This window comes from Microplitis demolitor, chromosome 1 (genome assembly GCF_026212275.2).
Source record: "Microplitis demolitor isolate Queensland-Clemson2020A chromosome 1, iyMicDemo2.1a, whole genome shotgun sequence".
Classification (NCBI taxonomy): domain Eukaryota; kingdom Metazoa; phylum Arthropoda; class Insecta; order Hymenoptera; family Braconidae; genus Microplitis; species Microplitis demolitor.
In genome coordinates this window covers 2,317,722-2,330,753 of record NC_068545.1, presented here as the reverse complement: position 1 = coordinate 2,330,753, position 13,032 = coordinate 2,317,722, and the positions used below count along the sequence as shown (strand labels likewise).

The window sequence follows — 13,032 nt, the reverse complement described above, 5'->3', positions numbered from 1 at the left end:
ATAAAAGCTGCATGCCCCTGAAAGCCAAGTTATTTAAACCCACCCGCGGACTAGTCCCTGGAGATTGGAACCTTAGATATAAATCTCGTGGATCCACACTTAAGACACTTTTAAATTTATTTCATGTCATCGCTCTTTCAGTGATGAAATGACCACTAAACAAAATTAAATTTGTCAATGATAACAATAAAAAAATGATATATCGTTCCTTCTCTGGGTAAACCTCGTAATTCTTTTTTATAATTAAAATTATGAATGAAAAAACATTCTCCAATTATAGCAAAGTGTTTAAAAAACTTGAATTTTAATTTGTTCATTAACAAGTGTAACAGAATAGATTTAACTGATTTCTGAAAAAATTATAATTTTGCAGTTACGAGGTTTACTCAGAAAAGGGACGATATATATTTAAATATATAATTATTTGATAATAAAGCAAATTTTTTCCATGGTTGACGGAAGAAGAGTATGAGTTTAAATATCCGACGAAACTAAGTAATTGTGACATTGAGGGGTGTTACTACCCTCTGATTTACCAAACGATCAACGCTTCCTATCTTCATCACTCATAATAACAATAATAAATATTTATTGTGAAATAGCAAACTCATAAAAATAAATTAAAAGCACAATAGATCTTTACCGTAGATCATTGTAACACAAAGATAAAAGATAAATTGATGATTTACGAGGGATGAGATTAAAAATAAAAATATAATACCTTTACACACTCTGTACAAACACCCCAGCTGTACATGTATTAGATCGAAATTTTATCAGTGGCATTTAATCACGATTTATTGCCATGAATTACTTATCTTAAGTTGCTCTTTGGGATTGTATTGATTTTACGCACACGAGCGCGCGCGCGCGACTAGTCCAGGAAAGATCGTTATAGCGCCACCTGACTATATTCCGTCGACCGTCGTCGTCATCGTCGTCGACGTAGTTGTAGTTGTAGTTGTAGTCCTCATCCTTCTCATGCTTATACTTTACGTCGGTTTTCTTTTGTAACATCCCACCCACTACTACAACCACTAGCAAGACCATGCACTAGGTGTAGTATGAACTATCTAGTAAATCCCTCGGACCTAGACGTCTACACTCTTATACACGCTGATTAATATGTCCATGTGAATAGAACACGGGCTGCAGCAGTAGTAGTAGCTGTCGGTATATGAAAATTAGATTAGCAACATCCTGTCCCTGCGTGACTCTCCAGAGTTGAGCTTGAGCTTGAAAACGAAATCAATTTATCTCCGTGATTTTTTTATTTAATAATAATATATTGCTTTATCCTGCCAGCAAACGATTAATCAATCAAAGGGGTTATTAGTCAGCAAGAGATTTTCCGTATATATTTTTTATTGCTTCGCTTTATATCAGAAATTAAAATTAGGCGAGATAGGGGATAACTGTTTAAGCAGGCTGGCCTTTTTTTCTCACAAACTCGTTTATGTGTCTCTGTGTCATATATTTTTTATGTATACACTTTTTGTCTCGTTAAATTTCTCTTGCATATTCATACGTATGTATACAACGTTAACGCCACTGTTTGTTATCATCTTTCTCTCTTATACTCACTCAAGAGTCTGCCGAGCTTAATATGTTGAACCATTGGAAATCGATATACTTGATCTATTCCATCTGTACAAAATTGTTTCCAAGCAAAGCAAATATATTTCTTACTCGTTGATTAAAACCACCGGCTGATTGTTTTTACAATAATATATATCCTCATTCTCATAGAAAATTCTCTAACTCCATTTTTGTAAATTATACAGGAGCTGAAAAACAATAAAAGTCATTTTTCAAACTTATAAATAAAATATTTGAATATGCAGATATTTTTTAATTTAATATTTGGAAGTATCAGTTTCTTCTCGGGTCAAAAAATAATTCAAATTTGAATTTTTTGACATAAATGGATGCTAAAGGCGTCGTTAGCCAAAGACAAATCAAAAATACGTTTTATTTTGACTTGTTTCTGTCAACTTGACGTACTGAGTATCTGTTCAAGTCAAAAAACTCAAATTTAAGATTTTTTGACCCGAGTTCTTACCTTTTTTGCTGGAATTCGGCGGTTGCTACAGCTTCAATAACTTGAAAATCTGAAAAAATAAAATAAAACAAGTATCAATAATATGAATTACTTTGATTTTTAACAGGAAATGTAAAAAAAGTAATTTTCTAAAAAATGTGGTTGGCGGTTATCTACTGTGAACGATGATATACATAGATATATATATGATTTCGATGAGATGAGATTTTAACAAGACAAGGGAGTTATACACAACAATATAATCATATGTATATGTATACATGTATATGTTGATTCAATCAGTGTTTACGTTGATATAGACATTAAATTAATTTATTAATAATCTTACTGATTTCATTAGGCGGAGTTGAGTACAATATATATATATGTATATATGTACTGTGCAATGCCAAGCCTTATTTAATCTCTATGGATTAAATTATTTTGTTAGCGGTGTGGTAAATGAGATAGAGAATTTGTGTTTGTATATATAATTAGCTGTAATATTATTCGTATATATATGTATATGTATATTGTCAATTGGCCACAGTGGGATACTCACTTTGTGGGTATTTGGCATTTTGCAACGACAGTATATATTTTTAAACCTCAGTATTCATGAATATAATTATGTTTATTTTACAGGCCGCCGCAATGTGGCCTGGAGTGCTACCTCTGGTAGTATTACTGATATTCCTGGTGCATCCGTCAAGGTAAGATTACTCAAAATATAAATATATTTATATATAAAAAAATTTTTTTAATTTTTTTACTCCATTTAATTTTATTGTCCTGGTACATACAAGATGAAACTGTCTCGAGTTATTTACCGCGGTTTCGTTCAGAGAGCAGAGACCCGCGAAGAGATAAAATAAATGTCTCTGGAAATGAGAAAACGACGCGTGATATATATTTTTTCGCAGTCGTTTACTGGATAAAGTAAATTAAAAATTAACTCGCGACACTTGTTGATCGAGGATGTTATTTTTAAAGCATTCGTGCTGTTTTTCTTCCCGCCTGGTAGTTTAGATTACTGAAAAAATAAAACACGGGATTTACCTGGTTTTAAGCCTTGTCAAGTGGAGATGGTGACAATATACAAGCTTAGCCCAAAGATTTTCATATTTAAATAATGACTGATGAGTTACACAACTACTCGCACGTACACACAGAAAAAAAGGATTTTTCAGCGCAAAAAATATTTTGCATTATGAATTGAGGACAAAAAATCCTTTTTTCTATGCAGTTCTCGTTCATGATGTCACATATATATTTATTATTTATTATTTATCTTATTTTTTAGTCACTTTCACGTCAGTTTATTTATTTTTAATTTATTTCTCAAGTTTCGATAATCAGGACGTGTGAAAAAAGTTATCAAGTCTTAAAATTTATTCATGGATTTGAAGAGAGTTGAATCAAGCCTTAATATATAAACTCCTTCACTCTTTCCGAGTCCATACCAAGTAAAGGGAGAGTTTGAATAGTCCTCTACAAGCTCAGTCTTCTCACTTTCTTCTAGTCTTGTTCCTTTACGTTCTACCTGTCTCTTACTTATGTTATATACTTTCCCTCTCTCTCTCTCTCTCTCTCTCTATATATATATATATATATATATATATATATATATATATATGTATATAAATCCAAAGCTGACTGCCACGGTTTCTCATTTAAAATTTGCCTGAGGCATCAGACCAGTTTAAACATTTTCGTTGAATATCATCTGTTATCACCGTTCTCGATTAAGCTTTATAGTATGTTTCTTTTTTATTTTTAAGCGGAGTCATACACCTTTTTTATTTCCATTTCAATTTTTTTTTCTCCCAGACAATCGATCATTACTGGCATCTAATTTTTTTTCATCTACTATACTGCCCGTACATTCATTATTATCAAAGGCTTTATGAAAAAATACTAAAGCATGAATACCAAATTTAATAGGATATTAATAATAAATAAAAGTGATGTGATACGATGTACAGAGTTTTTATACGACATTTTCCTTGCCATTATAAATTTATTAGAGAATAAATTTTTACGACATCCGGTTATTTTTACAGCCAATAAATAATTCATATATTCTGGTGATATTTATTTACTTATAACCTTTACTAATTCCATTGAGGCTTTCTTGGGGCTTGAGAAACCCCATATGAATTAAGATAAGTCTCCAAGCGAATTGTAATTCAAATTTATCTTGGGATTTAAATATATATATTACAAACTAAGTCTATTGACTAGATTCCTACCGTTTCTTCCCTTGACATTTATATTATTCCGCCTAGTTCTTATTGAGCTTTCGTTCTGCTGCTGATGGCTTTGGAGGCGAAATTTTTTTTTAGTTTTCAAAAGAGGATTCATGTCTAAATATCTGTCATCATATCAAAGCTAAAATATTACATAAAGAAATATCATATGATGAATTATTACTTGTTCAAATTTCACGAGGTTTTGACGTAATGACGTCATAGAAAATATTATATTTATTAACATCAAAAATTCTAGGCATCTATTGCAAAAAAAATAATCATAGAACATTAAATTAAATTAAATTAAATTAAAATAAAGTGTTTAATGTTCAAAAATGGAGCAGCGGCCTCAAATGATACTTCAATCCTATTATAAATGATTTTTTATACATGGTATTGATACGCTAAAAAAATCAGACGGTATTCTGATAAGATAATTAAACAGTGATATTTTTTAGCCGTGGCACCATTTAAGAAAAAAAAAAAAGAAAGTAAGAAACATTAAACGTGAAAAAATTTTCAGCGGCTTCTTAATTTTTCTGTTAAGTCTAATGTCGGTATATATATATATATTTTGAAACAATACCAAAGACTTGAATAACAAACATAGGAATATCCTTGAAAAAGTATCAAGATGTTTGTTGAAAAATGCATCGTCATCTTAAATGTAGATAGTGCCAGCGGTTGTTAGAAAATTCACGAGCTGGTGATCAAACGTGATGCACATACATCCGCACTAGAATAATAAATGAAAGAAGAAAAATAGAACAATGTACATTATGCAAACAAAGAAACCTCAAATTACTTGCCGGATTTTTTTAACTTTTTATTTTTAGCAATAAAATATATTAAAAATTATTTATGTAATTAAGTTAAATTTATGGAGTCCATTTTAAGTGGACACCTAACGGGATATTCTTTAATATGTTGTTAAATTAGTAATTGGAGAATGGTCTCTAAAATATTATGGTGATGATAATAATAATATTTAATGTAATGTAGTGATATGAAAATGTAACACAAAGACTTAATGATTCTCTTGACGTACTGGTGTGCATGCAGTAGCATAAGGCTCATTAAAACAGTTAGATATAATGGAGCCAGCAAAGGAGAATAAGAAAAAACCAGAGTAAAAACCTAGAAGAAGAAGGACAGAAAGAAGAGATGTCCGATAACAACGTCAACAAGTTGAGAATGAGGCTCTCTTGGGTTCTCTCTTGAAAAGCTCAGGCTTTATTCAACTTAATGCCGACTTTCTCTCTCTCTCTCTTTTACTCCACGAATCGTGATCTCTTGCCCGTCGACTGTACGACAGATATAATTAAGCCGTTGTAAATGCTCAACCGGTAATTGCATATACTTATATATAGATATATATGTAAATAAGTTTATTCTATGAAAATTAATTTCCGATCTGGATCGAGTATTTTATTTTTAACTCCCGGGGCTTTAGAGCTCGAGTATTTAAAAGTAATATGCAGCCTTAATTGCGAATCTAAATGTCACCAGTGTTGAGAGATTTTATTATATTTTATATTTTTTTCTTTGCAGATGCTCACCGGGAAAGGTCAACTACCGGGAGAAGGAGAAGGAAGTCCTGGACGACATTCTCGGGGAGAAAAAATACGACGCTCGTATTCGACCGAGTGGAGAGAATGGAACAGGTAAATAGATTATTGTCCAAATAATTCCTAGATTTCCAACAAAAATGATAATTCCTCTACACAATAACCGTCGGACGTAAGAGTAACCACTTACTGGTGTTTAGTTACTATTATTAATTCATTTAAGAATAAATCCAGTGGCTAAAAAGTGTTCAAAAAGCGCCTATTGTATCAATTTCAATGAGTTTTTAATATTCAAGAGGAAATTTTTTAATTTTAAATTGTAATAATCGTTGAATAATTACCCGGGTAAAAATATTTAGCCGGAATTATGCCGAAATCATAGAATATTATTCAAAGAGGTCGAAATTTGACCGAAATCTCACTGAAGCCGTAGAATTTCATTGAAAGAAGTCGGAAGTTGGCTGAAATCTCACTGAAGCCATAGAATTTTATTGAAAAAAGTCGGAAGTTGGCTGAAAATCTGCCGAAATTTTATTATTCTTAATAAATTGACCGAAAATTGGTCAATAAATAGAGTCAGTATATTTTCAATTTTTTTCAGGCCTAAGTATCGGCCATTTTTCAGCCTTGTATTCATCTAGGTTTTTTTCGGCCACTTTTCGACCGCGAAAAATTTTAGCTTGAAATTTTTCTACCCAAATATGGACAATTATTTAACTCACGTACTGATGTACGTAAATTTTTTACCGATACATGTTGTGGGACATGTAATTTATTACCTCAACGTTTACCGCTTTTGTTATATTTCGCGTTGGGTGGGATAAAAAATGGACAGTATATGAGTATGAAGCCTCAAATGTCTTGTTCGCATGCATCAGCCGCGTTTGCTGGTGATACAACCATTTAACATTTAACATTTAAAAATTTTTTTATTTAAAAAATATGACAATGTTTAGAGGCTTTTTACACGATCAATGTTTAACACAGAGTGGCTAACACGTTCATTACAGGCAGTATAAAATAAAAATATGAGTTATTGCTATTCCGTGTTGGAGAAAATAATTTTAGATTTAGATTTAGATCACGCGATGCGATCTGGAGGCATACTTTCGCAAAAAATAAAAGGCTAGATTAATATCGTGTTCTATATTGCTGCAGCCCTATTACAAATGTATGTTATTTTCCTGACATTACGAAATTGTTAAAATAATTTAAAGTTTATTTTATTGTTGATCATGAATTAACTTAAATTGGTGGATAGAGAGCATTACTGTTATTACATCTGGAACAGTATAATAAATTTCTCGAGTTAAATGCACAAATGGGGATAGTTTGAGGTATAAACGCGTGTTGTTCAAAATGAAATAGTATAAACGTGTAGGAACTGTGAGCTAGGGTGATAGGAGGTGGAAGTGGGAGTGGAAGAAGACGAAAAGGATGAAAGAGTAAAAAATAAAACTAAACAAAGATAGATAAAACAAGTGTGGATATGCGAGTCTCGTACTAAAAACGTGTCTCACCTTTATCGAGCACTCCCGCGTCGCGGTAACCAGGAGCTGAGTACCAGTAGCTGGAGATTTCGAGGATATTGTTCGTGCCACGTCATGCCATGTATTTCCCTTGCAAATTATGAGCAAATATAACATACAAATAAACCTGCTTCTGTGTAAACATCCACCAGGACAGTGTGAAATAACGTCAGAGTGCTCGTTTGTGAGAAACGATATCCTAGATTTGTTGCCCCTGTTTTTTTATTTTTTTTACTCAATTATTTCGGCGAAAACAATTTATTATTTTAAACTCTGAATAAATTGTTCGGGTAATTTAGTTTCAGTTGTCTAACGCGACAGTTTTATAATTGGCTCTTTTATTTGTTTGTCTTGTCTTCTATTATTACTATTGTGATTATGATTAGCATCCTTGTTCTTGTTTTTCGTTTTATACTATTGAGACAAGTGAAAAATTCGTCAAGTTTTGATAAAGTTTTTTTTGTTTTACAAGTTTAGTTTAATCGGCGTTGCTACTTGGAACTGTTTTGCTGGGTGATTGGAATTTAATTGTCAATTAAGTCATTTCCAACTGCGTTTAAACTCGTGACACTAATCACACCAACAGTTTAACTCAGTTTACTATTTTATGGATGTGACTATTAAATTTTACTTAACATCTGACGTTTTATCCAGAACATGATGTATTATTCTGATTATCGTCTTTTAAATAATTTTTTTTTCTCCTGATAAATTTATTGATTTTATGAATTAAAGCTCCTCTGAAGAGGCTTTTTCATCCGATAAATTATTTACGTGTACATCAAAACTTTTGTATAATAAATTGAGTGAGGGGCGATGATAAATTTTACCATTTAATAAATTAATCAGTAGCTCAGCAATAAATATATTAGACCCGGTAAAAATATTTTACGAATTCCGCATCTGTGACTTGAAATATTTTATAAATATAAATAACATTATTCATTTCTTATTTTATTTTAGTTCCTTAATTTCAATATTAAAGTCTAAGGTAATGATTAATTTTTATTTAGAGACGAACTAGTTAAATTTTTTTTCAAATTTGAATTAAATAAAATAAAATAGCCAATTGATGACTAGCATTATAAATTTAACTGATTAAAAAGGGGCTGTATTGTTTTTGCCCTTAGATGGGCCGGCCATTGTCCGGGTAAACCTGTTTGTAAGAAGCATTGCGACAATTAGTGACATCAAGATGGTAAGTATATATTAAAAAAAAAAAAAAAAAACAAAGCCAGTGCTCGCACAAATCTGATGCCGAGCACTTAAGTCAAAAATTGTATTGAAAAAAAAAATTAAGTTATCGCGGTTAATTTAAATCGTCTCTCTATGCCTCTAATTTTAATTAAAATCCCTGCCAAATGTAGAAGAGCGCAAGTAGGTTAGTCTCGTTATCGCATGCTGCGAATATTATTATTATTATAAATTTTTTATTATTGTTATTATATTTATATAATATAATTTTATTTTGACTTAAATATACATAAGTTTTGTCAACAAATTAACGCTATTCGTACGACCCTCGAGCATCTTCACGAGTCCATCGATCATCCAGTCCACTAGAATTCTGTATAGTATACCTATATAAATATATGTATATATATATGTCAATATCTCTATATATATGTATATATATATGTATATATTCTATAGGTGCAGGCATGCCAGGCATTTCTATATAGCTTTTTATCTTCATTTTATCTCAGCGACGTTCAAACCAAATACTTACTCTTGTTCATATATTTTACTTAGTCTAAAATTTCTTCTTTTTATATTTATTTTTTTTTTTTTCTCATTTGCATTTATACTTTGTAAGTATTATCTTACATGCTATTGTTTCCAGGGAAGGATTCAGCTCGTACAATTATCGTAATTGCTTAAAATAATAAATTGGCCAATAAATATCCTTTTGAGGATTTTCATAAATTGAGGATGGGGAAATATGAGATTTATTGTAAAAACAAAATTATATTTATAACCGAGTACTGAGGACTGATATGAGTAGGAAGGAGTTGAATCCTTTTATATTTATATTAGAGAATAAATAAACTGGGTGTATATATATATTTAATATATGATAGATATATATTATCTGTGTCCACGATGTGGCGATCTAAAAGGGCGCGCAAGCGCATTTTCGACAGATCTTTGCACGTTCAATACGGGTGTGACGCCCACACTCCTCCATCTCTTACCCTCATTTCCTTCATCATATCCCTGTTATCCTCATTTTTTTATTTATATATTCACTCCTTATTTTCCCTATTCATCTCCCTATGAACGTCTTATTTTTTTATTTCTTTAAAAATACATTTTATATTTATTTTGCATCAATGCTCGGCTCTGTTATTACAAAACTTACAGCGTGTTTTTATCTCTTCGCAAATTATCATATATATATTGACAATAATTTGAATATTAAATGTCATTTCGCGACTTCAATAGCTGACTTGCTCAGGTAAGTCTGCAAAAGATTTATAAATTAAATATACATGTATTTTATATAATTATTTATTACTATATTTTATGTATTTATCTCTCTGCTAGTCCATCAAATTTTGAATATTATATATACCGACGATTTAAATCACTACGTTTATAAATCGTCTCGAAAATACGTTTATCAATTTTCGTTGCTAAATGAGTATGATGAATGATTTAATAATTATGTTATTTATTATTTATAATAAATAGATTTTGAATCTCCGATATTCAAAAAATATTCAATAATTAAATCACTGAAATTCATTTTAATAATGACATTATTTTGATAGCAATGTAGCATGCAATTGATAACATGTGGGATTTTTATTACACATTCAGCAGATGCCAAAAATATAATTTAAATTTGATTTTTTCGACTCAAGTTAGTCAACTTTGCCAAAACAAATTTAAATTTGACTTTTGTTGACTTCAATAGATATTATGGAGTCAAAATTAATCGCATTTGTCATCCATTTTTGACTTGTTTTTGACCAAATTGACATCTTCAGTTTCCAATTGTCAAAAAAAAGTAAAATTTCACTTGATTTTAGTCCAGTTGATTTAAATTTTATTCAAAAAAGTAAAATTTAAGTCAATTTTGCCAAAATCAAGTAAAGTTGACTTGTCATTAGCTAATTTGACATCTACGATATTCATTTAATTAAAAAAAGACAAGTTTCTGATTTTGGCTCAGCTGACTTAAATTTGAGCCAAAAAATTAAAATTTGTTATTTTTTTGACCCAGGTATTCAGTGGATGCCAAAAAAGTAATCACTGATTTTCCAATTAAAAGGCATCGTATATATGCCAGGCAGGCATATATTTGATAAAAATAAAATGAATGATATGTCATTAGCTGTATGTTTATTTTATTCCATAAAATGAAAAGCAAATAGACGAAAAAAATGTAAACAGCGATACAAGTCTCGTCAACTTATTTGCCGTCAGTATTTTTAGTCTGACGGTACAGCACGTACACAGCTTCTGTAGCGATGGCATACAAAACTATTGATGGAGTGACGATACAATGGTTGCCCTTCGGAATCCTTTTGTATACATCAGTGGTGTACACAAATGCACGCCCGATTCCAACGGGTTAACGTATCAATATGCCATATATATGCTACAATTCAAATAGGGCTCTTTTGCATGCATCTGGTATATCACCAAACATCTATTATACTGCCATGTCTCTTGTGCGACCTGCCAGGTCATATTTTTAAATATAATGCGATTAATAACAATAATAATACTAAAAAATATATATAAATATTGATATGAACGAGTGGTGAATGTAAATAAAATTTTATTCAAAATCTGGGAACTGTAAATTTATGGGAAAATCAGAGTGTTGGGTTTTATTTTAAATTTGTGAGCTCGTAAAACAGTTACGGTAAATACGTGAGATGTTACTACGTCAGGTTTTTATGTGACTTTGTCACTTAAATCTTGATTGCACATAAAGAAGATTAAGCTGTCAAATATTTATCATTTCAAAAACATTACCACATTTATTTTGAATTTTTTTTTTACATCAACAATTTTATTTGTTCAATTCTTTTCTTTTTTTTTTTTTTTTTTTTTTTATTTGTTTGTTTGTTTGCTGGATAAGAGGATGTGTTGGTGTACAAAGTGTTGGGTGGATAGAGTATAATGAAGATAAACAGGTCGATAACATACGAATTAATATAAAAAAAAAAAAAAATACTGATAACATACACGTTCACAGATGAATAATAATAGCAACTAATTTAAAAGAACAGAGATTGATTAATTATTTGTGTGTTCTGTTTTTGCCATGTTAGATGGACCTGCATATGTCCAAGTCAACATATTTGTTCGAAGTATCTCAAAAATAGATGACGTAACTATGGTAAGTTTAAAAAAAAAAGTTAACAAACAAAATAATCGAATAATAGTATTTTTAAAACCAAAAGTCTTTATATATATATATATAAATCACAGAAACATATATATGCACACGCGTTTGGGTGTTTGTAATTACTAATTATAATTAAATATCTTTACTGTGTATATTAACTAAATATTTATATACAATAACATATTTTCGACCGTTTTTTCATTATAGTTTATCCATTTTGAAACTGTTTGGATTTTAATATGTATTTGACACCTACACTTTGTTTTTCTCTCTCATGTTTTTTATACACTTTATTTATATATTTTTTTCTATTATTATTATTACACGGAGAGAATTTCGTTATAAAATTTAAGGTTCAAATTTAGATGAAAATTACAGTGCCAATGGTAAAGCTGGAGAAATTAGCGCCAGTGGTTGTCGAACGTCTCTCAGAGAGAGAATGAACTTTGAATCACCCCCACTACCGATTACTCCTAGCCTGCGCATGCGCAAGGAAAAGTGGGAGACTTTCTAGAAGAAACCTCAGTGGGAAAGACCGAAAACACCCAAAGTGTCTCTTGTTGAGACGATGGAACACTTTACAGCACTTCCTATAAAATATATGTCTATAGAATTCTTTGAGACGATATTTTATAGAAAGAACTGTTGTAAGTCCCATTGGCGCTAGTTGTCTTCAGCTTTGCTAAACTGCGACTGAATTTTATGGTAAATTTTCTCTGTGTATTATTATTGAAGTATTGTGGTGTGATAAAATAATATAAGCAGTTTATGTTAAATGAAATTGACAAACAGTATGATGTTTTGTTTAATTGACATTAAATTAATAAATAAAAATGATTTAAAAGAGTGACAGTTGATAAATAAATTAAAGTTATTGAATAAAATTAAATTGTGCATCATACTGAGAGTTAATTGCTCGTTTTATAATATGTTAACGCTAAAATGCTAATGTGTAGTAGATAATTTTATTCAGTAGAAATATATATCCATATATATTATATTTATTGCTCTTTTGTATTTATTAAATTTTTAATTAATTATATTTATTAAATTTTTTATTATTGGCTTTTTTTTAATACTTTTTTTTCTAAGACAACTGAGTGCACACAATACAATTGAAATAAAATACAATACTGTACACAATTTAAATAAGTAATTACTTATGACTTATAATGAAATAATTCGTAATTGGAACTATTATAACATGATACAATAAAACTTAACATTTAAACAGGAAATAAAATTGTACATTAAACAATACAGACTATAAATATTA

At 30.2% G+C, this 13,032-nt stretch overlaps 1 protein-coding gene across 10 annotated transcripts in view; it reads left to right on the top strand.

Annotated features, from left to right (window-relative positions):
• Positions 1-13,032, top strand: part of LOC103568640 (glutamate-gated chloride channel) — a 32,702-nt gene that overhangs the window by 6,208 nt on the left and 13,462 nt on the right. For 6 of the 10 annotated variants that reach the window (XM_053742873.1, XM_008545614.3, XM_053742827.1 and 3 more), the window contains 3 exons: positions 2,687-2,754; positions 5,845-5,957; positions 11,680-11,747. In XM_053742873.1, coding sequence (XP_053598848.1) covers positions 2,696-2,754; positions 5,845-5,957; positions 11,680-11,747 — 240 coding nt within the window. In that variant the 5' untranslated portion in view covers positions 2,687-2,695. Of the gene's footprint in view, positions 1-2,686; positions 2,755-5,844; positions 5,958-8,520; positions 8,589-11,679; positions 11,748-13,032 lie in introns of those variants that run through there. The other 4 variants (XM_053742792.1, XM_008545598.3, XM_008545589.3 and 1 more) reach the window with 3 other exon arrangements.